This window comes from Lonchura striata, chromosome 14, assembly GCF_050655825.1.
Source record: "Lonchura striata isolate lonStrDom1 chromosome 14, ASM5065582v1, whole genome shotgun sequence".
NCBI lineage: Eukaryota > Metazoa > Chordata > Aves > Passeriformes > Estrildidae > Lonchura > Lonchura striata.
Genome location: NC_140716.1, coordinates 12,435,663 through 12,463,562, shown reverse-complemented (window position 1 = coordinate 12,463,562; position 27,900 = coordinate 12,435,663). Strand labels below are relative to the sequence as shown.

The window sequence follows — 27,900 nt, the reverse complement described above, 5'->3', positions numbered from 1 at the left end:
ACATTTTCCCCTCTCCCTTTTTCAATGTTCTTCCTTTGCCTGTTGTTTTCTCACAATATTCTGGCATCAGCATTTGTGAATGGGCCTTGCCCACCTCTACTGGGCTCCTCATCACAGCCCTGCCTGCCATGGACCCACTGAATGGGTCTTTGACCCACTGAACAAGACCCTGACCCACTGAAGAAGCTTTGAGCCACTGAGCAGATCCCTGACCCCCTGACTGCTGTCCTTGCTCCTGCTCTGTCACTGCTTCCTGGGGTGCACAAGGCTGGTTGTTGTCCTAGACCTGCTGACCAGCAAAGGGGGATCAGCTAGAGCAGGATGTTCAGGACTGAGTCCAGATGGGTGTTGTTGATCTCCTCCAAGGAGGGAGCTCCACAATTCCATCTCTGGGAATGTTAGATCACTCACAGGAAAGTGTTCCCCAGCTCCTACACAGAATGTCCTGCACTGTAGCCTTTGCTCATTGCCTTTTGTTCCCTCACCACTGGCCAGAGTGTAGCTCCTTCATCTCTCCTCCTCCCATCAGGCATTTATTCCTTCTCTTTTGCAGGCTGAACACTCCTGGCTCTCTCATTCTCTCCTTGTTTGCCAGATGCTCCAATCCCTCACATATTGTTGACTTCTACTCCATTTGGACTCTTTTCCTGCAGCACTGCTCTTCTGCCCGTGGGGCTGTTCCTCTCCAAGTGCAGGACTTTGCTGACGTTCATGGTTCTCCATGGTTCTGTTTCTCCAGCCTGCCAGGGTCCCTCTGCATGGCAGCACAGCCCTCTGGGCTATCAATCCTCCCACCCTGCCTGCTTTCACCTACCAACAGCATCAGTTGACCACATCCCCTTCCTGAGAGCTGAAGGAAGAGGAATCTGTGCCCCAGTGGCTGAGGGAGCGTGGCTGTACCATCCTGTACTGATGCCTGAAGGAACTACAGACAGCAAAACTGCCCGAGATTCTTACAGCTAGTGGCTTCTCTGTACAGATGTTAGATGAAAATAGAAATATCTTGGCTGAGGAATGTCTGGTTGCTGTGTTTGAGGATGAATAAGGGAAGAGGTCTGTTGGCAGGTTTGCTGCGAGCAAAAGGCAAGAATGGGAATTAGATTTAAACTCACAGTGCCAATCCTCCTGATTCCAGGTTTACTGTTAGAGAATGTCTCCTCTGCCCTCTTTCCTAAGAACTTTTTCCAGGAAAGGAAACTTGATTTCAGGGATCTGAGTCCTGTTTCCAGTTCTTCAAAAGATGTTTCTTTAAACTTGAGTATCAGTATTCAAAGCAATTCTGCAGTGGGAGCTGTATTGTGCTGCTCAGTAACCAGCTGCATTCATATGATCAAGCAGAATTCATCACAACATCAGCATTCACAGCTAGATTTGAAATGCTGGTTTAAACCCTTTAAAAATTCTTTGAACCATCCACTATTCCTTAGATTTGTTTCTTCTTTGAAGTGGGGAGAAGGGAAGGACAAATGGATGTTTCCTGAAACTATAAATTGTCTTCCACATTAATGAAGGAGAGGTGTTGGGTGAGCTTGAAGAGAAGGATGAAAAAGAATGATTTACATAAAGCCTAATGTTGTTTGATGTGGACTTCTCTGTGTCTGGTTGTGCCACTGGGAAACTCCAGGGCCACTGTCTTTGCTTTTCCACTCAAAATGTCTCAGCTCTTTGGAAATGCTGCTTGCATTTGGCTGCAACCTGCTAAGATAGGAGACCACCAAACACACACAATAAGAAAAATAAATTCAGGTTTTTTTCATGAAATGGGTAATCTAAATTTGAGAAATTACTATCCTGCAAGGAACTGAACTGCTGCTTGTTAAGTTGGTGAGTCTCTCAGTACAAAAAGAGCAATGTGATTTAGAAAGCATCTTTTTGTGACATGGAGAACCCTCAAATTCCTCCATATTTCAGAGGGTTCAACAGCTGACTCCTTGGGCAAAGATATGCAAGTGAGCAAATGGAATGTCACAGTAGGGATCCAGCACTAGGTGAGGGGTCAAACAGAGAAAAACCTTTTATCACACTGTCACATTTTCTTTCTTTTCCTGAGCTGGAGCTGGAGCAATCAGCCGTTCCCTCTCAGCATGAAACTCTGCTCTCACAAGTTCACTCAGCAGTTGGTTGTGTCAACACAACTCTCACAAAAAGGGACTTTACATGCCTGACATAAATCTAGTTCAGAGGGGAATTCCAGAAACTAGTGTGCAGTGATTCAAGCTGAGGGTAAACAGCTCCTAGCCAAACCTGCAGATGCTCCATCTAAAGACACTTTCCTTTTCTTTTTTTTTTTTTTAATTTTTATTTTTAAAGGATGTCATATCCTCTGAAGCTGTGCAGCACAGTATTTAATTAGTGATTTCTTTATTTGGACAAATATTGTTAGATGTCACAGCATTGTACAAGTTAGTTGTAGATGCTGAAAGTAGTTTTGTCCAGATAGAGCCTTCTGCCAGAGCAAAAGTTTAATAAGCTTTATTGCAGCACTGCAGCCTTTTATAATGTTGACTTATGAAGGATAACACTTGAAAGAATTTTTAAGCTAATTAGAACATTTAAAAAAATAATCTCATTCTATATTAGAGCAGTAATGCTTGCACATGAATGAATGGCCACAGGTAAAAGTCCAGTTGCCTTACTGTGTATTGATTTATGTTCTTTTCTGAATAATTCCTTCATAAATCAAGCAAATAAACGAGTTGGACAGGAGAACTTGGGGAGAATCAGTGGATTTCCAGAAACCAAGTATGCCAAGTTTTGCATCAGTCAGAAAGTCTTATTCTCAAGGTCATCGTGTCCTGATTTATTGCCTGTCAAAGTGTAACTTTGTGTTTTAAGGACTATCATAACCGTTAGGTATATTTACCTGTAAGCTTTACAAAACCTTTCAACATTTCTTCATCTATTTTACCTATCTTCTCTTAAACTTTGTTATTTAGATGGCAAATCTCTATTTCTGCATATTTAGAACACACCACAGTTGTTTCCTATTGATACTTTCAGGCACTTTCCAGGTCTTATTTTATATAATTTTATGTATTTTAATTCATATAATGCAATTTATGTGGAGTCATGGGTGGAAGGACACTGAGCCCCGAGGTGTGAGGAAGGGCAAGGTGTGGTGTTGAGGCTTTAGGTGCTTATGAAACCACCCCATGAGTGTTGAGTGTTCTTCCAGACACACGGGGGAAATGAGCTCCAGAGGGAGAGAAACGAGAGGTGAATCTGCAGTGTAAATGTGCTGAGCAGTTTGTGGGGGAAAATGTTGTGAGCATGGCACTTTTTAGTGCTGAGGGTCCTGGTGGCTGCTTCTTCGGTAATGCTCTGTAAGCCAGCTGGTGCAGTGTGAAGCTGCAGCTCCCACTCGAATGATAAAAACCCCTCTAATCAAGATTTCTATATTTACTGTCATGGGGTTTTTTAATATGTTTTCATTGGTTGCCTGTCTGGATTTTGCATTAGACTTTCAAGCATTGAAACAAAGTTATTTTTAAACACTTTCTTCCTGCAAGACTCACATCAGAAAGAAAACAGACTTCTGACTAACAGATGAAAGAGGAATAACAAAATCAATTGACTATTTCTGTGTGTCTCTGTATCACTACTTAAGATTTTTTATTTGGATTAAATTAATGCTTTTGTCCTTTGACAGTATAATATTTCCTAATCTGTCTGCTATTTTTCTAAAGAAAAAAATCCAAGGAACTTATTTTAGTATTATCTGGAGAAAATATCACAGTAATTGAGTTTTATTATACGTAGCGTGAACTTCTAAAGAAGTGGATAGTGTGTATGCATTTCCTTCTTGGCTAATGGAGCCAGGATGCAGCTAATTAGGAAAGGTTTTGTTAATTGCTCTTGTGATGTTGTGGATGGGATCAGTAGGTGGTCAGAAATATTTATTGAATCAATTCAAGCAATAAATAATTCATTGAGGCAACCTTTTATCATTCCTTCTCCCATTTCACGTTACTGATGTGCTGGATGTCCTTAACTGAACTTGGCAACTGCTTGGTTACACACAACTCTATTAAAACATTTTACAAATATTCTTTTAAAAGTAATATTTGCTCTTTAGGCCAGCAAATTTGGCCCAAGTTTTGAGACATGTTCTCAAGTCAAAAAATGTATGGCTTTTGGTGATTGGCCTCCAGACATGATTGATCTGCTATTCCCTGAGACCCAGCTGAATATTTCAGAAGAAAAATAATGAACCAGCAAAGGCAATGTAAAGCACTATATAAGGGCTATATTCCATATTGTTAAGGAAGATTAGTTGGGGAAATAATTAATGTAGCCAAGTTATTAATTACTCTTTGGTTGTCCTGCAGTACTGGAGGCTTAAGAAACCTATCTTATTGCTCCTATCTGTCCCCAGAATTAATGATCTCTTATTTAGGCTGCTAGCTCTCCATGCATAAGCTATCACAATAATAGCAGTGCTTTCTTGTAGCCTGTGGTATCAGCATCCAGAATGCATCCATCTAGAAATGAGAGAAATAATCACTACTGCTTGTAAGTCTTCAGCCCTGAACAATACCCAGTCTGCTGAAACCCCAGAGCATGTTCAATAGTGGAAAGTCAGAAACTGCTGAAGCAAAGCACAAAATTATTCAGGTTCTTTTTCATCTGTCAGTAAATTGGATTAAGGGATTCTAGTGGGGTGTGCTTGTGTGTGGCAGTATATCTAAAACAAATGCCCCAGTCAGAGTCAGGCACCTTACCCTGTCTTCCTGGGAGTGAATTGTATTCGTGTGACTGCTCAAGGACCTGGCAGAGGAAATGTTCCAGAAGGGAGGAGGCTGTGTGCTCTCCCTGCACTGACACCCTGCCTGTGTTGCTCTCAGCCCAAACCAGTGTGTCTCACACTTCACCTCACCTCCCAGAAATGGAGTTTATTAATAAGAATATTCGGCATGATTGCACATCGAGCCCACTCTTGCCACTGGTGAAATGGGAGGGAGAATGGCCCTTAGGCATTAATAGATGGCCAGGGTGAGAGCTCAGCACTTTGGAGAGGGGACAGCACAGCCTTCAGGACTGGGACTTGGCTCCTCTGCCTGCTTCTTTCAGACCTGTCTCAGTCACTGCTTTGGTCAGATTGCATTTGGTGCTTTGGATAGTAAAATGTTTTTGTAAAGAATATGAAACCATTATACCTGTTGTAATTTCATTATGCCTTTTGTAATTTGGGAAATAGAGCGAAGTTCATGGTAATGCTGAAATTAGTTTGTCAAGTGGGTATAACATCAGGGTGAAACTGCAATCTGCCTGAACTAAAAGGGAATTTTACCCTTAAAAACAGGGGGTTCAGGGCTTGCCCTGCAGAGTTTCAGTTACAGTAGTTCTGAAATCAAGCATCTCTGGAGTGTGAGATGCTCAGCTACACCAGAAATTTAGCAACATAATTGTGGAAGGGCTGATGTTGAAGTGACCTTAATGATCATCTAGTTCCAAATTATCAAATGCAGGTACGCTTATGTTATTACATTTCTTTATTGCTTTCTGCATAGCAGCAAGTCCCACATCACATTCTATTCAGGAAAGGATTCTTAAGGGGTTAAATGGATGTAGCATGAGCTGCATGCTTTGCAGTGTGAGGTACTGGAAATATTTTTATCTTTAGAGCTAATTTGAAGAATTAATCTGAACTTTTAATATCCTGAAAACAATGAGACCTTACTATTGATCTTACTCATGAGAAAAGGATAACAGAGATGCTGTACACAAGAAAAGTCACTGATACTTCTGGTAATGTTCATCACCATTGTGAAACAGCACAATAATAACATTTTTTTCCTGTGTACATCTTTGTGTGAACATTTAAGCCCAAACAGATGGATCTGTGTATATAACTCCATTTTTCCTGTGTTGTTATGCTTCTGGGAAGCACATTGCAGAGCTGGGACTTTTCAGAATATAAATTTACCTTAACAAGTATGATTAATTAATCAGTCAATCTACTTAAGAAAACAGGAAGCTACAAGCCCATCCCTTTGTCAGTTGTCTGTTAGTGGTGTATCTGGGAAACAGCATTTTCAGAAAGTCCAAACTCGGTTTTAAATTATTCTCTTTGCTCACTTTTTAATGGAAAGGTAACTTTCCAGAATCTAGACCCTTTTAAAATGGAAAACGTGCAATATTATCTGAGGGAAGTATGAAGATGATTCACTATGCATGATTTTTTTCAGTTTGTACACATTGGGCATGGTTATTTTTTTGCTCAGGACGTATATATATATTTTCTGCTGAACTTTTCTCGATTGCTTTTTTTATCGGGTTTACAAATCAAATCAAACAGGTATATTGCAGAGCTCTGATATTATTTTCTGCGCTTATAGCACAATGTATTGAATTATGCTTGCTCATGTACTGCTGCTGCTATTCTCTCCAGATTGAGAGAGAATGACTGTGGGGGCTGTAAATTCACTTGGCTTCCAGCACCACCGGTTAAATCAAGAGCCCTGTTCAGGCTGGAGAAGAGACAGAGCAAGTGTTCATTACACAAATCAATTTGGTCAAAAGTACAGCACAGTGGGTACCCAACCATTGCTCACATAATATTGTCAACTTAATCAAATAATGCCTAGAAGACATTCACAAGCTCTTTCTCTCTGAGAAATAACTTGATTGGTACAGCAGGAAAAAAACACGTGCTATTTTGAGCATTTATTAAAAAAATCAGTGGGTGCCTTCTTTTTTGCTAAATTTAAAATTCTGAAGAGCCTTACCCTATGCTAACATGTATACATGAGATAATCATCACCTGATTTACCACTGATAATATTTAAAAAAAATAATTTGTTCCTGTTTTTTTTTTTTTCTCTTTTTTTTCCTCCTGTAAATATTTTAGAGGTCATTCCTCCTAGAATCAGGCTGTTCTTCATCTAGACTTGGTGTGGCTTTAAAAGATATGCAACAGATTTGTGTTTGTTTGCAGATTATAGCAGAATGATCAGGACTTGGTAAAGCTTTCTCATGTTCCAATACTATTTGTTTTCACTTTGTCCAGAAAGAGATAAAAGGTTTTAAGGTTTAGATCCATTTCAGGCATTCCTATAATCTGTTTTCCATTCAGTCTTTAAAAGCTGAGATTGGGAACAGCGTTCTTGTGGTGGTGTGCAAACAGCTCTTCTGTGACTGCATTTCATTGTGCTGGAAACAGGGTTTGAGGGTGAAAGATTTTGTGCACACCATTATGGTTCTGTAGGAAATGAGAGATATTAGTCAGTGAAAAAGAATGGAGGGAAAGTGGAACACTTAAAATTCCGGTGTGAGGAACATTGCAGGGCTGGCTGTCTGCAGTGATGGATGGAAAGGGACACAGAAAATTGGAATCAGCCAGGAAGGAGAATGGAATGGGGTTTTTCCAGCCAGGCAATGTGCACAAGGCCCTCTCTGATTTCAGGTTCACTGACCATTGTTTTATTGTGTCTGGGGCCTTTGCCACAAGTGCTGGGGGTGGGAGATGAGACTCCAGCATCCAGTCAGGGAAATGGGGTTGCATTAGAGGCTGCATGAAGGTTTTAGAATGTATTTTTGAGTGAAAATTGCTGCAAATTTGGATTAAAATGGCCTTAAAGGAAGAGGGGTGTGTGTGTGAAGGGAGTTAATTTTTTTTTCCAAACAAAAAAATGTCAGATTTATTTTATCTAAACAAAATATTTGGTTTAGTGCTTTTCTTCACTTGTATAATTTTTGTTTCTTAAATTCTCAGGAAAAAGCTAGGAAGGGAAACCAGAAAAATAGTTTCAAAAATTTTACTTTAGTGTGAAGTCTTTAAGAACTTGAGTGAAGTCTTTTAAATAATAGAAGATTTCTGTTTCTATAACTGAGTTAAGAAAACAAAAAGAAAAGTATTTTGCTAAAGGTAAAGAATTTCTTTAGAAAACAATAGATATTAATTCTCCTCATGATGAATTTGATTTAAAAGGATACCAAATGTTTATACTGAAATTGTCTTACATTAAAAAAAAATACAACCTTTTCTGAAATACCCTCTTTGATATGGGTTTGCTTACCTGTAAGAATGTTTGAATTCTAATTTATTTTAACACTTAAGCCTTCAGTAGCTCACTGAAGTAAAGGAAGCTCACCTCAACTTGTTTTGCTGTTAGTGAGAATTTGATCTTCTATTTCTGCATTCTGTATTTATAACTTTCATTATAAGTTTTAAAACTATCATATATTAAGAATATTTAATATTTTATAACTGCAAATATGTGGTAGAATAGGGGCCAGAAAGCAGCATCCAAGACTACAGGGATGGAGGAAGGATAATGCCACATCCTAACATAAATTAATTTTTAAAGGACTATCAAACACCACTCTTCAGGTCCTCTAGCAGTGAAGGTATTCTCCTGAAATACATTATGTATGTGTGAGGTAAATTACATTCTGGTTCTGTGAGTCCACAGAGCTCTGAAAGCTGCCTGGCTTGATTTTTTCAAAACCCATCCTGTCCTCTGCCCCCTGTGTGTTTTACCTCCGTGGTGTTACATGGACATTTCTGCATCATCTTCACATTCCAGTTTCAATTCCTGGTTATCCTTGTCCAGATCTCCAGGCACAGCCATGGATTTCTGGATGATAATGTGCTTTGTAAAGAGCCTGTAACCTTGCCAAGCCTTTTAATATGTTCTAAATACTTTAGCCCTGTTAATTGTGCTCCAGGGATTTGAGGCTCATGGACAGTTATGAACTGGTGATGACAGGGACTTGCTAAAGCTTCTGGTTTTCAGCCCTTGCTGCCCAGACTCAGAGACATTCTGTGCTGAGAGTGTAAACTTGAGGCTTCTTAGAGTAAAAATTATTTTAAAAAGTGGTGAAGCCAACCAAAGGCCTGGAAAATGCCAGTACCTGGATTTATCCTCTTCACCCATAACTTGTAGCTCCATTTTAACACCACCCTCAGAAAGCTCAGTGAATTTTGTTGACCATAATCTGTTCAGCTGCTAAGTAGGGCAGTTGCTCCCAGTGTTTTGGGATGTTCATGGTGCACATTTCATCCCTTCTACTCCTCATTTCTATGAATAAAATGAACAGAGATTACTCTTTTCCATTTGCATTTATACAGGACACTGATTATATAATTTCTTCCTTGGGCACCCTCTGTTCCTGAAGCTTTACAGCACCTTTAGAATTCTTTAGTTCTTTTCAGATTAATCCGACTGACCTCAAATTCTTTTGGAGTGTTGCATTTCAAGAGTTTCCAGTCTGTCATCCCCCACCTGCTCTCACATACCACATTTCTTTCTTATTTCTATCCTTCTATGCCTAAAGGTAGAAAATAATCTCTGTGGTGTCTCTAGGTGAAGCCTCAAAATCTAAAGTTTGAATTTTTGAGTTGATTTTAGCTAACAATAGATTAGCATGGAACATTTTTTGTCTCTTGACACCTATATACTGTATTTTCTATCTGAAGCACTAAATATTCATAAAGATAAATTATTTACTTTGTGGGCCTGTGAGTTCAGGGAGTAGCACATGAAGAGATGTGGTGGCACTGACTCAGCTTTTGGTCTACGCTTGATCTGATCCCATTATTTGCTTGAATCACTTGTAAATCTTTCTTCAGTGCACACAAAAGTTTGTATTTGTGTGAGTCTCATCATGTCCTGTGAAATATCCAGGTTGTTACTAATGGACTGATGCTGCTGCAGAAATGAGGACCTTTTATTCATAAAGTGCTGTTAGCACAGAAGTATAGGCAATATAGATGTTAGTACTTTTAATTTGAGAACATTTGTATTACTTAGGGAGGATATTGTTGAATTTCACTTGCTAGAATTCAATTTATATGTAGTTATTGCTGATGTAAATGATGTGTTCTGTTTGAGTTCTTTTGTTTCCTCTTCAACAGGCTTGTTGGTACTAAAACTGTGTGGTAAGGTTTATTTTATTTAACCATTTTTATGTTGCTTAAATTGTTGTCTCCTAATGGAAATTTCATACTAGCAGGAAATGGGTAATTTCTTCTTTTTTTACTTTAAATGAAAAAACTAGAAAGACAAACTGAATGCAATATTAGCACACAAGAGAAAGATGGATAATTAGGAAAACAATGGGGTCAGAAGGAAGAGGAAGGACAGAGCAAAGAGAGTGATGGCTGTCAGATCATCCTCGGTTTTCATTCAACTATTTTCTTTCCCCTTCTATTCTTTCAAACCCTTCTGCCCATGCAAACGAGTATGACTGGGCTGTTTTAAAACACCCATACAGAACCTTGTCTAATGACTCTGTGATGTACAAGCAGTAATTAATTAGGCACTGTAGGATATAATTAAAGAACAGAGATGAGTAATTTCTATAACATACTGATAGAACAGCACTGGTTAATTTTACTTTTTGGATGAAGGGCATTTCATATTTCCTTCCTCATCTCACTGCAGATTTTTAATTTGTTTGTTAAATCATAACACATGGCAATGTCCTTCCATTTTAAACCAGAATTTTAAAGCCAGGAAACGGTGTCCCTGTAAGAAGTACCATGACATAACCTCATTTTGGTGAGGAAGAAAATCTGTAAAACTTTGTTTCTGGGTCTCACACTTGTGTCAGGCAACCTTCACCACTGATTAAACTTCTGTTCCCTCTCACAACTCAAGGCCTTTTCCATAATGGCCACCATTTATCTGGGCAGAATGACCCTCCAGTGCCCATCAGCACTGCCTGTGAAATGGCAGAGAGGATGAGATGTGGTCCCTGCCTGCTCTGGAGAGTCCCAGTGGCCTCTGAAGGAAAGCACTAATCTGATTTGAAAGGGTCTGGCTTGCTCTGCCAGCAGGCAGCATTTGGACTGCAGATTCAGTTCCTTAGCTTGGTAAACACAGAAGGGGTTAAAGGAGTTTCTACAACCTTATAGGGATCTGTATTCATTGATTATTTAAGACTAGCTAAGCAAATCTACAAATAATAATTTACTCATTCTCCAGTTTATTCCAAATACATATTACCACTGCAAATGTATGCTGTTGAGAAAGAAATGGATTTGATTTTCATGTATTTAAACTTCTGGTATTCCTCACTACTTTGGAGCAGATTTAACTGGTTTTAGTTTGTTTGTTTGTTTGTTTATTGAGAATTTAAGCTCACCTCCTCGTATTAAAAATGCCAGAATTACTTACACTATGCTTTATTTTGCTTTACCCTTTTAGCAGACAGATGATGCAGCACAGACCGATGGCCAGCAACAGACACAATCTTCTGAAAACACAGAAAACAAATCACAGCCAAAACGGCTCCACGTCTCAAATATACCATTCAGATTCCGAGATCCAGATCTTAGACAAATGTTTGGTGTAAGTGCTCATCATTTATTTCTGGGTTTTTTTTACATTTGCATTGCAATAGGTGTTTTGTATTATAGGCAACCGTGAAGGCTGTATCTCTGATTAAGGCTGTTTAACCATTTTCAAGAAAGATTCCCCTTTAATCTATGTATAATCAAACATCTGATTGCCAGTCACAACTGGGAAAAGAAATGACACTGATTCTGCTGGATGTGATGCACTTGGGTGCTTTGTACTACATTCACAAAAAGCTATCTGTGGTGGCTTAAATCCATACATATTGCTGCTGTACATATCTAGATTTATCTGGCTGCTTTTATTGATTTTGGAGAGTGTGATGTTAAACAGTCAGTGCCTGACCTCATGAGTAAGGGACCCTAAAGGGAGGCAGGAGCTAAATTTCAGCACAAACTTCAGACACAGGAATCCTCACCCACCTCCACAGGTTTTGTAGGTCTGCAAAAACCTTTGATGGTTTTTGTTAGTATTTGTTTGTCAATCTCTCAGTTTGTGCTTTCCCCCAGGCCACGGCTGCCTTCAAGCATATCCCCTGTGTTTCACACAGGCCATCAGCAGCAGGAATATGAACACGAGAGCTTAGACTGCCTTTCTACTCCCTGATCCAAGAATTCTCAGGTTTAGTTTGAAATGCCACTAAACCTAATCTAGAAATAGTGCTTGATCATCTATTAGAACCCAACTCAGGACTCTGAAGTATTTCTGTTACTCTCACTGTCTTTATTCTGCCTCACTAAACCCAAATTGTCTCCTGCATTACAGCTGGTTATTCAGTGCAGCTCCAAGTGCCTCATGGCTCTGCACTTCTTTCCCTCTCTCATGTTCAGATTTTTAAGTTGTTCTAATGTGTTTGTATGTGAGTCAAAGGATGGTGTTTCTCAGTATTTATTGCTCTGAAGGAAACAGTCCCTGGAAAAAGAATCCTGGTGTAGTACTGGGAAATGAGTGACTGTTCTGCTGGATCTGACTTGGTACAAGTTGCCTCCCCTGAACACAGCTTCCAGCTCATCAGCAGAATAGCAGAAGGCATAATAATTAACCATCTAGAGAAAAATATGCTAATTTATTTAAACTAAACAAACCACTTAAGATAGGTTTTATTTGAAAAAAAAGAAAACAAACATTAAATGAAAGGATTTTTTTTGGGTAGGTATTGTAGTAATTTATAAATGAATGAATGCATTTCTTTTTAACGTTTCTAAGTCTTAGGTCTCAATAGACTGACACTGGAAAATAGCTGGAGTTTCCATCTGACTTCCAGAATAACTTGGGAACAGAAAACTTCTAGCTCTTTAGAAATGATAGGAAAAAGAGATTTCTGTATGTGTGAGTTGTAATATTTCATACGAAATAACGCAGGTCTGCATTATGTCCATGTTAAGCATACAGTAGATTATCTTTTTATATGGACATGAATATAACAGAGGAGAATTGTTTAAATATCTGTGTCTGCATCGAGGCTGAAGTGGAAGTTAAAACATTGATTAAATGGTGAAAGCAAGAACATGAAATAAGCCAAAGTATACCAAATCATGGCTGATTTTTTCATGGTCAAGCTGAAACTCTTTAATAAACTAGAGAAGAAATAGTGTCCTTTCTGCCCTGTAATTATTTATAATATCTTAAAAGATTGGAGTATTCATTTCTGCAGTTGCTGGGACTCTTGTTGGATTATTCTCCATTTGCCTCTCTCCAGTTTCTGCCTTTGTGTTTAAGATATTGGGTCACTGACCAATGCCAAATATAATGCACACTGCATGTTAATGACTTATGAAATAACAGAAATGAGCCTCTGATGCATTACACTGTCACCTCATAAAATGTGTCCTGACAAAAGGTGTTCTAACATTTATTCCCTTCCTAAGGCAGATGCAACAGGGCATTTTCCTCTGGGACAAGCAGCTGCGTTCAGCTTTTTTATGTGCAAACAATGTCTAGAGAATTGGGTGCTGTTGAAGGTCAATAGGAATAACAGTCACTTCTAATATTATAATAAAAATACAATTCTGAGCAGAGAAAATATCCCCCTAAAGTGAATATCTATTCTAGTTTTCCAAATTATGCTCCAGTAAGACAAAACTTCTTAGGAAATAATGGTTACCCATTTCAGCAAGGGTTCCTCAGTCCATGAAGCCAGCAACAAAAGTCCCACCTAGTTTAATCCTATTCCTGTAATGCAGAAGTAACCAAACTCCTTCAGCCTTTCTGGAAAATGCTGAAATTTGGGACTGTGCTCACAGTTTAATGCTCTTTCCTCTCTGTCAGGGGCTTCACTGAGCTTCAAGTTCCTCTGTGGAGTGATTGGAATGAGCTGAATGATGCACACAATTTAGAAGTATTCTTGATCTGACTCCTTTTAGTGTTGTCTTTTCTTGTGTGTTTAACAATATTTGGTTTTATATCATTTAACATTTGTAAAGCTTTGCACCATTTGCTGCAACAAACCTTTGTATTGTATATGATAGAAGAGTTGAAGTTATCTAATTTTCATGTAACTTTTTCTGTTTCTTTGCAGCAATTTGGTAAAATCTTAGATGTTGAAATTATTTTTAATGAGCGAGGCTCAAAGGTAAGCAGTTTAATTCACCTGCGGAATTTTTTGTTTTGTTTAAAATATATGAGTAAAAGGAAACAACTGCACTGCTATGACAAAATAATGTCTGAAATTTTATGTTAGTGAAAACATCCTCTGAGCTGTCAGTCAGTTTTCTAAGCAGTACGAAAATCATTGGACTCATATCTTTTCAAGGGGGTAATTTTAACTACTCCAAACTGTCATCTGTTTTATGGGAATGTTGATTTTCACTGTCCTTATTCTTCAAGGGTATTTATTTCATTTATTTCATGAGTCCATAGCTAAAGATATTTCTAGGCAGTTTGTATTAGTATAGTTTTTTTTTCCTTTATTGAAATGAAAGATGACAATGATACCTAATAACTGTCCTCTTTAGTAATTAGCTGAGAAGATATGTGATTGTTCCAGATTAAGTGCAGATGTTTTCCTCTTTAGTTAAAGACTTAGTACACCAACCCTTTGAAAACAATCTATTTTTAGCATTTATTTTATTAAAGGAGTTCTTATTGTATTGAAAAATTTAATTTTTTTTTCCAAAATTACTTTGCCTTAAATGAAAACTTCAATTTATTCAATATTTAAGAAATAAAGCAAGATAGAATGGCCAGGACTGCATCAGCTGGTGCAAAACTGTGGTCCAGGGTGTTCACCTGTGATATCAGCTGCATTATAGGGGTTTATGTCTGTCATATGCATATCTTTTTTTTCTTTTCTTGCCATGTCAGACACACTAAAAAGTTTATTCACTAATGTTTCAATCTTCCTGTAACTCATATATCATTTATTATTAGCAATGGAATGTTATCCCTGTTCTAGAACTAGTGTAACCTGTCATATTTTAAGAATCATATACATAAAAAATCTATCTTAGATATATTTTAGTTCTGTTAATATTTATTTTCTGAAATTAAAGCCTTCACTGTTTTTTAACCTAAATGGAACAGCTGAAATCTCCTGGTTTATTATTCAGACATTACTTAGTCCCCTTGCCTGCCAGCCCAAACTCAGTTGGAACATTTATCACTTTTTCAGTAAACAACTAAAATGGATGGAATTTGGTGGCTCAGAATCTCCTACTCTGGCCAAAATTTATTATTGCTAAATTTTGGTTGTTCAATAATATTTTCAAAAGACATGGATTGTCCAGACCTGCTGCAGCTGCATAATCCCATTAATTTCCAGAGCCTTCTCCCACTGGCCACCTTTACTGGTTCTGCTGACAGGGTGGAGCTGAGCACGTGTGGGAGGACTTTAAACTTTAGTTTAGCCACTAAATCTTGCCCAGGTGGGCGTTTTAATCACCACAGCTACACTGGGCTGCATAAGTGTAAAGTTTTGTTAAAGTTTTGGGGGATGGCATAAGCAGATGTTTCCAAATTGAACTTTTCTTTTTTGACATTGGCTTTGCAGTGTGAAAACATCCCAGTGCCTTGTGCTAAAGGCAAGATCCTGGAAAGGATTTCAGAAGGAAAAGGTTTTCCTGGCTGGGTTTATAACATCCCTGCCTCAGTTACACACTTGGTCAGGTCAGACTTGTCGATAAATGCTCCATCAGGGCTGCAGCCCAGCTGTGTCCGGGGAGCTGCTGAAGATGCCTGAGGCAGGGCTGGGGTGCATCTCACAGCTCAGGGCTGCTGCTTCTCACCTTGCTCAGTTATTTCAGCCACAGCTACAGAGTATTTTCAGTTGCAGAAGTACCATTAGATTCTCTCAATTAAATGAAAAGTTAAGGGAAAATGAATATTAGGAATAAGCAGGACATCTTTTTTTCTGTTTTTTTTTTTTTTTTTTTAATCTGATCATTTCGTGTCCATTCTGTAGGAATTAAGATGCACCAGATTAAAGTCCCATTCCTGGCAGTGCTTATCTATGTTTTCATAAAATCCCACTGAAACTGAAAGGACTACTAAGTGGTTTCAGACTGAGTACAGGTAACAAAGTTTGCAGGATCAGAATTCAAATTTGTTTCTAGCTGCAGTTTTGGCATAAGAATTGATAGAATTGTTTTTGGTTTTGCTTCTGTTTCTTTTTCTTTCTTTTTATTCTAATAGTTATTGTTTTAAATGATTGCTGCAAAAACAACAGAAGGAATCTCATTCTCATGCCATATTAGTTAAGAAAAACGGGATTGCATATTCAAAAACCATATCATTATAACACCACTGTAAAGTATAAAATCATCTTGCAGAAGGGAGTCCTCCCATAAAAGAAAGCTCTAAAACAATGAAAGATTCATACAACAAATTTCTGCTTGATTGAATGTGTAATAATAATGAAGAAATCTTTGCTAAAATATACAGCAACACTGATGACTTTTGAATTTTTGACCATTTTCTATCGGTTATAAACCAAGACTCTAGACAGCTCTATATATACATTAGGAAATCTGTTTATGTGTGTATGTCTTAATGTGTATCTAGTGTATATTGCATTAACACCCATTTCCTCAAATAAGGAGATCTCCAAAGTGCCTCCCAAATTAAATCTGAACCTTCTCACATACTAACTTGGCTATTATTAAATCACTTGACAGATTTTAGAAATAAAAGGCATATATTTGCATTACCAGTTAACAGAATGCAGCTGTTAACTCAGCTGCATATTAAATTGGTGTTGAAATGTTTGTGTAGGTATTTGAATATGTGATGGGTGAATCTGTGTTTTGTTCTTGAGTTTCTCTGTCAGCCAGGTAAAGTTAAAGATTTGCATAAATAGTAAGAGCTTAAGTTGTGTTGATTATGAGAATAAGTACAACATAAGAAATTAAAAAATAACAAATTAGTATTATTTTCAGTCTTTGAAGTTCCTGTCTTATCTTGGCTTGTGGCTCCACTTTTTATGTTTTTCTAATTTTTTAGTGTAATTAGGTTTTTATCTTTCTCTTTAGCTGTTTGAACAAAAGTTAACTGGTAGCGTTGTGAGCTAAGGAGAGTGACAGAAAATTTTGACTAAACTCCCTCCAAATGTTTGCAATTCCAAGAGGGGACAATTGCCCAGGCAGGAAAATAGGGAAAAAAAACCAACCAAACAAACAGACTTGGGGGAATTTCTGCTATTGAATGGAGTTACTCTGCTTAGATCCATGGATCCAGTATGTTTTCTGCTGTGAAATTTTCTTAATGGCATCCTAAATGAGGAGGGATTTTTTTTTATGGAGCTTGAGCAAGATGGGACAAAGCATTCCTGGAAGAAATAAAAGTTTAAAGCTGAGGATAGGTGGAGGTATAAGAAAAGCCTGTACAGGGATCCAAACCACAGAGATTAGTGCTGAGGAGGGGGATTTACTTCCTCTCACCGCTCCTGGTGCTTTGGGAAAAAGAGAGTTACATCCTCAGTGCCTTGTGGCAAGTGAGGTCGTGGCCTTGTGCTAAAATTGTGGAGAAAATGTGTGGAATTGGGTGTTGTGAGAATGGCTTCAGCTGGAGCTGCAGCTGCTGACAGAGCCCCTCGGAGCTCGGGCTCCAGGCTGCATTTAAACGGGGAAAAAAGAGTAGCTGTGCTTAAGCTGCTCTGGAGAAACAGAGACCACTGCTGTACATAAATGTCACTTTTTTGCATTATAAATGGGAATAAATAACTGGGTTTTTTGACTAGGTGAAATAACCCAAATAACTCAGAGAATTAACCTGAGAGTTACTTCACTTTTTGTTGTTCGTTGGCTAGTTCTGCAGTCCATTTCCATTCTTTTTCTCACTGCTTGGTGTCAGTTTTGCCTTAGTTTGATATTTGGTTTCCCCTTTGTGTAAATGAATGTAGAAATGTCTTCCCTTTCTTTTTATTATTCTTTTGCCCTCTTTTTATTTTTTTTTTTTTTTAGCAAGTCACTTTGTGTAGTAGGTAGCACTGCAGAGTGTTCCTAGTGGGTGAACCCTGGCAAAACTCAGCAAAGGCAGATGAGGAGCTGTGGTGAGTGGCTGATTGCTCAGGAGAGAACAGAGTTCAGGCTAAAACAGAAATAAAAAAAAAAAACAGTTTTAGTAGCACTTAAACTATGTAAGCACTGCCTGTGTGCAATTGCAAATGGTTCTGGGTGTGAAAGCTCAGGGATGTAGAGGAGCATTTGTTTGGATAATTCTGGGAGGCATGCAAAGGCATTGTAGTGCTAATGCAAGAATTACTTCAAAGGGTTGGTGTATGTTTCTAAAATGTTCTTCACTGTCAGATATTTCCAAAATATTTTCCATTTTAAATAGCGTTGAACTTAGGGCATTTTTGTAGGATTTGAAATGTTTGTTTTAGCCTGGTATAATAAAGGAGGGGGTTTGTTATAAGCAGAATATCAGATTTGTCCCACTAATATGGGATTCTGGAGTTTAACCAGTTGCATGTTCTATATGTGGAAAATAATATGCAGAACAAGTAAATGAAGCAGTTAAACTTATTCAAAATGTTTGCATTTTTCTTCTTTTATCAGAGTTTCTTTTTCTATTCACATCATGTGATTTTCTTTGATCTGTTAATACAAGAAAGTTATACTTTGTTCTGAAAGTACTTTTGTTTTGTTGGTGGTTTTCTTTTTCTTTCCTTTTTTCCTTTTATAAAAAAATAAGTAAAGGCTGTATAGTTTGACAAAAGTTTAAGTTACCCTAGTGTTGCATGGGAACAGTGTTTCTTATAATCACAACAGCATGACTAAGTAGGCAATATTTAGAGTATATTGACATTCAGTGTTGAATTTTGTGCACATGTTTTTTATTTCGTTGAGATATCTGCATGTCATTAAAATGTGGTTCATTTTCTTTTCTCATTAGTTCATTTTTTTCTATGTGAAGACACTGTAATTTATTTTAATTTCATTTTCTTATTGTTAGATTTATTTTCCTCTGTAGTGACATGTAGAAAGGTATTTTTGGTATCATTCTTTGACTTTCTCAGAGGGTATTATCTAACTGATGACAGGAAAAAAAATTTGTTCACATTTGTTGCTTATTTATTGCACATCTCAATACAATTATAATTTTTCTAATTTGCATGTTACAGAAATGAAGCGAGGACAAGAAAATATTAAATTAAAGAGAGAGAACATAAGCAAACAAGTGGTCATTGACTGAAATAATAATGTGCATGTTGTTTTCCCCCCTTCTCCCTCCTGCATGCAGGGATTTGGTTTCGTAACTTTCGAAAATAGTGCTGATGCGGACAGGGCGAGGGAGAAATTACACGGCACCGTGGTAGAGGGCCGTAAAATCGAGGTGCATGTTCAAAATATTTTCCTTTTCATCTTTTTTATAAATGTCTGCTTCACTCTCATTTGTTGTTTCAGATGCATCATTGGTGTCTTCTGTGTGCTCCCCTTTCCCCTTCCCATTGTTTATATATATATTTATATATAAAGAGAGAGAATCTGGCCTTACTTGGGTTTTTTATTATTATTTCTTTTGTAATTACTATTATTATTATCATTATTGCTGAAAGGTGGATGACAGATTCGAAAACAAAAAAAAAAAATGAAAGCTTTAATATTTTGAAGTTATTATTTTGGATGTTTTGTAAATCAATGGGTGCAGTAGATTCCAAAAACCAGCCAACAAAAAATAATTATAAAAATTGAGAACAACAACAGCAAAAAAAAAAAAGTGTGACAGACAAAACAAAAACAAAAGGTTGTTTTTTTTCTTTTCTTTTTGTTTTCTTTTTTTTTCCTTTTTTTTTTGTTTGTTTGTTTTTTTTTTTTTTAATTTTTGTTGCTGCAGGGTTGATGTGGGATCCACAGTGGCTTTCCAAAAATTCAGATTGGGAAAGAAGCATCCAAAAGATGCACCAGAAACAAAGCCAGACTAGAGACTGAGCGAATGCCACATTTAGTTTTCAAGAAATTGGGTGGCCTGAACCATCCCCATCTCCCAAAACCTCCAGCCATGTTTGCCGTGCCACTGGATCCCCTTCAACACTGCCTCAGTCGTATTTGTTAGAATTAAAAAAAAAAGAAAAAAAAAAAAAAAGAAAGAATTACCAATTGAAAATGCTGTCGTCTTTTGAGTAAGATGTTGCATATTTTGCCTTTTCATTTTCCCCCTCGACGGTAGCGCTTAGGGCCCTCACCAAACTCTCAGTAACCATGGTAACTGTATACATACCCATGCTGGCGATGGTGCTGAATGGTAAGTGGAGAAGTCCATCTGCCGTTTCACGTATTTAGCGCTGATATACCACGTGGATTTTTTTGACTTGTTGTATTAAGTTTTCTTGATGCTACATTTTTTTCTATATATTGGTACGCCTGTAATTGAGTGTACGTTTTAAGCAAGCCTGGGAGGCACTGATTGGATTGAGGATATGACTTCGTGCACATCTTACTCAGATTGTTAACTCCATATTGTGTTAAATAATGCACCCTCTTTTTATCCTTTTGTTAGCTGTGATTTTAAAGCTTGAATGATTTTGTTAATTCTTGCAATGAAAAAGGCTCTTGTTCCAAGTGTTGAATGCTAGATGTTGCTTTTCCAATGGTACTTCTCTTCTAAAGGGTTATGTTGCACACTGCTAAAATTCGTTTGTCCCTTTTTTGACATTTTCTTTGTTTCCTTGTACCTTGTCTCTTTCCTTTCTACTCCACTGCATGTTCCTTCATATAATCTTTTTTTTTTTACTTCTGTTTTGAGTATTTATTGTATCAGTGTTATCATGGAATACAAGCATGCTCTTAAGTCTTAAATTATGCAGTACCTTTTAATTTGCTTTTAATGTCTTTTTATTAAAGTTTAAATGATATGATGTTGCTTTATTGAAATGATTTGTAAGTTAAAATGGTTATGAAAGTAAATGTAATTATAAATAGTATGATTTTGTTATGCACCTGTTGCCTTCTATAAATTAAATTGCATTTTATTTTCACATGACTAATAGCAGTAATAATGCATGCGTTTAATAGTGACACGGGCCCTCCCCGTAACCCTTTCTAATCCCCTGTTCTATGTGCTTAGGTAAATAATGCCACAGCACGTGTAATGACAAATAAAAAGACCGTCAACCCTTACACGAATGGTAAGTGCATGGGCCCCCTGTGCTGGGTGACTGTCCCTGCATGCCCCACCCCAGTCCTGCTCAGCAGGGTGCTCACTGCTCCCGGGGTGTCCCACTCACTGCTCCCGGGGTGTCCCACTCTGCACCTCCTGCTTTCCTGGGACTCAGAGTCCCAGGACACGATGGGCTTGGGCAGCAGTGCCACCTCTGCAGAGCTCGGCTGATTCCCAGCCGGGTGGGCAGAACACAAATCCCCCTGACTGGAATCCCAGTGTTAGACCCCAAATCCCTCTGACTGGAATCCTAGGGTTGGACCCTGAATCTCCCTGACTGGAATCCCAGTGTTGGACCTTGAATCCCCCTGATTGGAATCCCAGGGTTGGACCCCAAATCCCCCTGACTGGAATCTCAGTGTTGGACCCCGAATTGCCCTGGCTGGGATCCCAGTGTTTGACCCCACATCCCCCTGACTGGAATCCCAGTGTTGGACCCCGAATTCCTCTCACTGGAATCCTAGTTTTGGACCCCGGTGGCTTTTATGAGATACATGGACCTGGTGGGAGAGTGAAGTTCTCTGTTTTGTGCAGTGTTAATGGAGTGATGAGTGAGATGATGGAAGGATTCAACTTGGTTTTGGAGATGGAGGGAAGGAGACCAGCAAGAATGTTTTTCCCGTAGAACCCTTTAGTATCAGGACACACATCTGGTCAAAGATCATTTTCATATCTTCCTTCCACAATTTATTAGAAGAAGGGAGACTAATATCAGATGCTTCTTCCAGCTTTTCTTCTTTTTCCATGGAGAAATCAGAATTCTAAGCTATCTAAAAATGAAATTAATTCTAATCCTTAAGTTGGTGTAATGTTGTACATTAATGATAGAAAAAGAATCCGTAGTTATTTGAGGCATTTGGAAACAATACATTTTTAAATGTTTCATTTGGAATTGTTGGATTGACAATCACATGCTTGAGTGCGCCATTGCTGGTTCAGAAAATTCAAATTCAAACAAGTTCCTAACTCATGTCAAACAATAGCACATGAACTAAAGTTTATAAGCCTTTAGTTCAGCTAGACTCTGTAGTTGTTGGTATTTGCTTTTCAATTTAATTCAGTTTTTCCCATCCAGTAGAAAGCAGTTGAAATGTGCACATAAAGGTTTCCTAAGGTAGATTAGACTCTTTTCCATTTTGAAATATAATGGATCATATTTTCTGTATTTGAGGTCTCATTAGGGAGGTTTTACTAAAATCCAAGGCACACAGTGGCTTTATTTTTTAATAAAGCTCATCATTTTCTTTTAACACAATAAAAATAAAACACAGGGATGCTTTTCATGTGATGTGATAATTTATGTAGTTAAAATGATCTAGAGAAGAAGAGGCTGAAATTCCTCATGCTTTCTTAAAAGCTGTTTTCTTCCTCATTTTGTATGTAGATGTGAAGCTTGGCAAATTATGCAGATGGGAAAATCACCTTTGTTTTTAGTGGTTTTAAAGCATCCCAGTGAATCTAGAGAGAGACACGAGGCTTGACTGGATCACATAAAGAGATTTTGTTGTAATACAGAGCTAAATTAACCATGTGCATATGAGCCTATGAACTCTGCCTGCTATATTGCAAAGATAAAAGGAGTTTTTCTGTAAATGATGATGCATATTTTGTATTCATATTATCCTAAGGCTACAAAACTGTTCATGAGCAAATAACATGTTACATATCAGCACAGCTAGTGCTGAAGGAAGGGAATGCTGGCAGTAAGAGATGGGAAATTTTTAGCCATGTGGTTTTAGAGGAGTTTCATATCTATTCCCTGCACTGCAGGATTACCTAGATCACATGTTCTCATTCATTAATATCCAAGACCAGGATGAGCAAAATCTGCTGTTGTTTCCCACTTAGAGTGGTTTTTTTGTCATTTTCCATCCTGTTCCATCAGATCTAGATCTCACCAAAAGTATGAAATACCCTGTTCAGTGCATAAAGAAGTAGCATTTATTTATTTGTTGTGAACCTAGACATCCAAGGTGCTGCATGCAGAATATTCTTATCCACACCTTCTGCCAGTTATCCATCAAGTAAAACTCTGCTTGCAATTCATAGCTTTTGATTGTTTTCATCTTTTTTACCTTTTTTTTTTTTTTATGTCTGAAGTCCCCTAAAGTAAACACACAAGGACAATCACGTCCCCCTTGCATAATCATCCCAAGCACCAAGGAATGAAGTGCAGACGTGTAAGGGGTTTCATTTAGTTTCATCAGTACTTATCCTATCAGTCATCCTGGCATGGCACAAGTCTAGTTCTTTATCATTTTGTCAGGAATTAACCACTGCTAGAGCTGATTATTTATTGAAGATTACTGTTGTCCAAAGTAAAGGGCTCATCTTTTAAATAAACTATAAGCCAGTTTTTTCCACCAGCATGTTAGAATTTGCAAGACTCGTCTGATGCAGGTAGCCAGAAACATTTTGTTTGCACATGCCTTTTTGTTTGCTTCAGAACCACTTACTTTTCTATGCCTCTCTTTATCTTTCAAAGTGTGCGTTGTGACTGACATGTTGTTGGCAGGTATTCAAAAGGTAGATGGGGCACATGTTGTATTCTATCAAAACGTCAGGAACTGATATTTATTTTAATTTAAAAACAAGATACTCTCTGTTTTGTGTTTCATTCCTGAATACAGCTGGTTGTTTGATAACAGGACTCATGTTGGTAATAGGATTGCAGAAGTCAGTAGATTTCAAGGCACAAAAACTTGATTTTTTTTTTATATATATATATACCGCTTTGTTCAAATAAGTGGTGTGCTTTTGTGTCCTAAATGGTCTTTGAAATAAGTGTGCTTTCCAGTGACTTTTGACTCCTTAAATGAACAGTTGCTGGGAGAGCTTTTTTTTTGTGGATTTGTTATCAGTCAGGATGATTTTGATGGCTCACCTCGTGCTTTGGAGATACAACTGCTTTCTCTTTGCAAAGAAATTCAATGTCAAGAGTGCTACATGTTAGCAAAAATATTTGAGACATTTTTAGATGTTCCAGCCTATCTTGTTCACAGCTGTACTTTCTTCTGATGCCATATTGCCATTCAGGATGCTTGTCCAAGGGTTGTTGGGCACAAAGAATTATGGGCAGGTACATTCAGAGAACTGCAGCAATAAAGGAGGAACAAGAAGCAGAGATCTGTAAAAGGACAAATATATTTTAAAGTTTATACTGGTGGTGCTTTGGATTTGAGCCTTCTGTTGCTCTAAATTTAGATTCAAAATCACATCTAGTGCCTATTAGCACAATTAAATCCCCTCCCACTCCCTGTCCCCATCCCTGGGTAGAGACAGGAGGGAAGGAAATGGAGTCACAGGGTTCTTTCCTACCCAAGCCTTTCTCTGGCCATGGTGGCATCTTCACTCTATGAAGCAGAAATAATCCTTTCTGTGCTGCTGGGCCCCTTTTCTAGCACAGCTTGTTACCCCAGGATCATTTCCTTCCCTTCAACACACTGGACATATGCTTCTCTGGATGACTGGGAAGCTGGGTCAAGCAGAGGGTTTTTTCTTTGCTTGGCTGTTTTTTAAGTTTCAAGCTTTTACAGTTTCAACTCAAGAAGGAGATTAATATTGTGACAGTAAGAAAAATGCACAAAATTACACCCACAGCCGAGAATTTGCCTCCTCCAGCTGCTGCAGAAGGGTTACTTGGCAGCTGCTCGCTCGGATACATCAGCTCCCATCACACTTGATTAACCCACACAGCTATGGGCCAGCACATTGTTGGCTGACAAGATAAAGTTAAGTTTAATTACTGTTATTTTCACGATGAATGAAGTATTTCCTCCATAGGCTTCAAAAAGTTAGATGAGACAGCCGTCACTGGGAGAGTGGTGAGGAGCTGAAATATGAGACTGCCTTTCAGCTGTGAAGAACAATCTGTGTCTTCCAACATGATTTTTTTCTTTCTCTCAGACAAATTGTGGCACTGTTAGTGTAACTTAGAAGCTGAGAGATGTCTGTCAGCTGCTTTGACAGCAAAAGCTGACAGATCTAAAGTTCTGTCCAATCTTTCATTTTGCGTGGTGTTGATCAGTGGTCTTCTGAGGAAGTGTTGCATTTGAAATATTGGTTATTCCCTAACATATATAAACTTAGATTTTTACCCAGTCTCAAGATTTGAATGATTTTCTATCACACAAAATTTGGCTAAGAGATGTGTTATACTCTGACATTTCTAAATATAATCCTGTGGAATGTAAAATTGAAGGATCAGGTAAAACCCCTGTGGTATTTTCAGGAGAAAAACCTTTTAGCCCTTCTTGGCTGGGCATTTTCCAGCTTCCCTAACTGTCTTTTGGGTACATAGAGCAAGTGCAGTCACTTCTAGAGAAAAGGTGTCATGCAAAACTGCTTACTCTGAACTTATTCATGAATTGCTTTTCAAAACCATCCCTCCCCTCTCATATTGAACAGTTAATTACTGGGAAATAATTACTGTGCATGAGATGGAGGTAGCTAGAAAGGGTGGTAATAGTTTGTTTGTTATTGAGATTTTTGCACTTCAGTTTTTTCAGTCTTATAAGCCTTGATGTTTTATGATTTTCCACTGTGCTTTTGCATTACACTATATGGCCAAGGCAGAAATAAATCTAGTGTGCATTTTAATTCTTCTAATCGTGGCTTTTGAGATTTTGAAAAGCTTTGTTGTCAGTGTCTGGATTGTGTTTTGATTCCAGAAGCAGTTATAAATTCTATTTTAAGTACCTTAGCTCTGGAGTTTACAACATGCTTCTGCTCAGGGTTTTTTTCTTTATTCCCATTTACAAAAAGTGCTTCCCACTCCTCTGATTTGAGTGTGCTTTAGGAAAACCCCTAATTTTTCAGTTGAAAATAATTGTTCACTGAAGGAAAAAGAGAATGTGGCTGGGGGGATGTTGTGTGGAGTTTGCAGTTAGCTGGGAGTGGATGTACCTGTGGCTGAGCAGCCCACAGTAATTGGCAGTGCACCACAGCTGAGAACACTAACGAGTTTGCTGCGCTTTCTTTTGCTCTTCTCTTGCCCCTTCCCCTCCAGTCCCTCCAGCCTGGTTATCTTTAACATCCCCCATGCTTTGCACACCCCTGGGTCTGCAGCCAGCCTGGGGATGCTGCATCAGGTGCAAAGTGAAAGCAGTAATTTGGAGTTTGGCCAGAACACAGGCAGAGCAGCTCGGCGAGTTCTGTGGCAGTGTTGGGAGGACAGTGATTATTTAGGAGGAAAGCAGTGGCTCATTTGTACCCCTTGAGACCTGGCATTTGACTGGACCCCACAGAGCATCTCCTCCAGTGTCACAACAGACATTGCCATGCTGTGGCTGTGCTTTCCTTTTGCCAGGGTAGAATCAAAATGCTCCAATTATTTGGTTGCCCCATAACCCTTTATAGAAGAGGCTTATCAGAAATGTTTGTGTTCAGAGAATGAACTGTCCTGGCTTCTCTGGCCAGGAACCACAGAGCCAAAACAATGGCTAAGAACCATCTGCCCTGTACTAGAGGCTATGGGGATACCTGAAATGGTGCTGGCTTCATTCCAGAGCTTGAGGCAGTAAATCCATCTGCATTTCAGCCAAGGTAATCCACCTGGTCATTTACTCAGTGCCACATGTCTGGAGAATGCCTTGTTTCATGACTTATTTTCATACCTCAGACTCATCAGAGTTGAAAATCATTAATCCAAGATAAAAGATTAAAGATTAGTAAAGATTATTAGATTATTAAAGATCAGTAATCAAAGATAACTATGAAACTTGAATTACAACAATCTTTCTTGAAGTAATTTTGTCTGTATTTTCTAAACAATAGTAGTTAGAGTAATAATAATAATTGTTATTATTATCACTAATTGCAATATTAATGGTTATGTTTTTATTTCCTGCAGGCTGGAAATTAAATCCAGTTGTTGGTGCAGTTTATAGTCCAGAGTTCTATGCAGGTAAGGATTGCTCTATGATTGTCCCACTGGCCATATTTCATTTTAGTATTCTTTAAAACCTGCAAAAGTATAGAATCTGTGTTTGGCATGAAGTTTGCTTTCTTTGTGTGATTCACATTATTTACAAGTCATTTATATATTTGTGGTTCAAGATTTTACCTTACCTGGGCATAATAAACTTTATATACAAGATATATGAATGCCTTTTTATTGGAAGATAGCTAGTATAACATGAAATGTACAGCAGTATCCTACTCTTACATGACATTTTATTTTATTTCATATTTTAGGGCAGTCACTTTCTGGCAGAAATTCTTTAAGGAACAACAGCAAAAAAAAAAACTATCTAGAACTATATATACATATATTTATATATATAGTACATACATGTATGTAGACAGAAATAGGTATAATGTATATGGAATCGTAATTTTTTCCTGAGCGTTTTCCTTTACGTTTTATAGTTAGTTTTTCAGTTTGATGTTTTTGTATTTTAAATCTATATTTTCACCTGAGACCAGATTCTGATTCCAGTTGGAATTAGAGATTCAGTTTTTGTCTGCTGGAAGTCAGGAGTTTCTAAATATGCTTTTGGAACAGAATTGAGAATAAACTGACTTGTAGTCTGAAATTTATTCCAATTTATTTATTGAATGCTGCCCACAAACAGCCATCAGGAAAGCATTTTTCATGGATGGTAGCTCAGCATGGGATGAGGTGGTCATGACTGCAGAAGCTGGGGAATCTCCACTCATGGCGATACTTGAGTCTCCAGCTGACAAAGCTGAAAAGCTTTTGTTAATTTGAGGGTCTTCAAGAGATGAAAATTGTTGATAATGACATTATTACAAACACATATTTGAGGCTAAAAAACAGCTTCTACTGGATAGATAAAAATCTTCCAATAAGAGTAAAAGTGGCACAGTATAAATAAATAAATAAAAAAAACTAACTTGGCATTCATGGAATTGCAGTATTTGGTGCAGGCAGAAAGTATTTCTTTGCTGATGTATGTCTATGTTGAAAACAGGAATTTAACATTGATCTCATTTGAGTAGTTAGTGAACCAACCCTGAACCTGCATAAATTAGAAAGTCA

General features: G+C 38.0%; 1 protein-coding gene across 43 annotated transcripts in view; it reads left to right on the top strand.

Annotated features, from left to right (window-relative positions):
* Nucleotides 1-27,900, top strand: part of RBFOX1 (RNA binding fox-1 homolog 1) — a 1,274,894-nt gene that overhangs the window by 1,168,231 nt on the left and 78,763 nt on the right. For 41 of the 43 annotated variants that reach the window (XM_085591760.1, XM_085591759.1, XM_031506147.3 and 38 more), the window contains 5 exons: nt 11,154-11,297; nt 13,822-13,875; nt 18,981-19,073; nt 20,805-20,865; nt 26,749-26,802. In XM_085591760.1, coding sequence (XP_085447886.1) covers nt 11,154-11,297; nt 13,822-13,875; nt 18,981-19,073; nt 20,805-20,865; nt 26,749-26,802 — 406 coding nt within the window. The remainder of the gene's footprint in view (nt 1-11,153; nt 11,298-13,821; nt 13,876-18,980; nt 19,074-20,804; nt 20,866-26,748; nt 26,803-27,900) is intronic. The other 2 variants (XM_077786821.2, XM_077786817.2) reach the window with 1 other exon arrangement.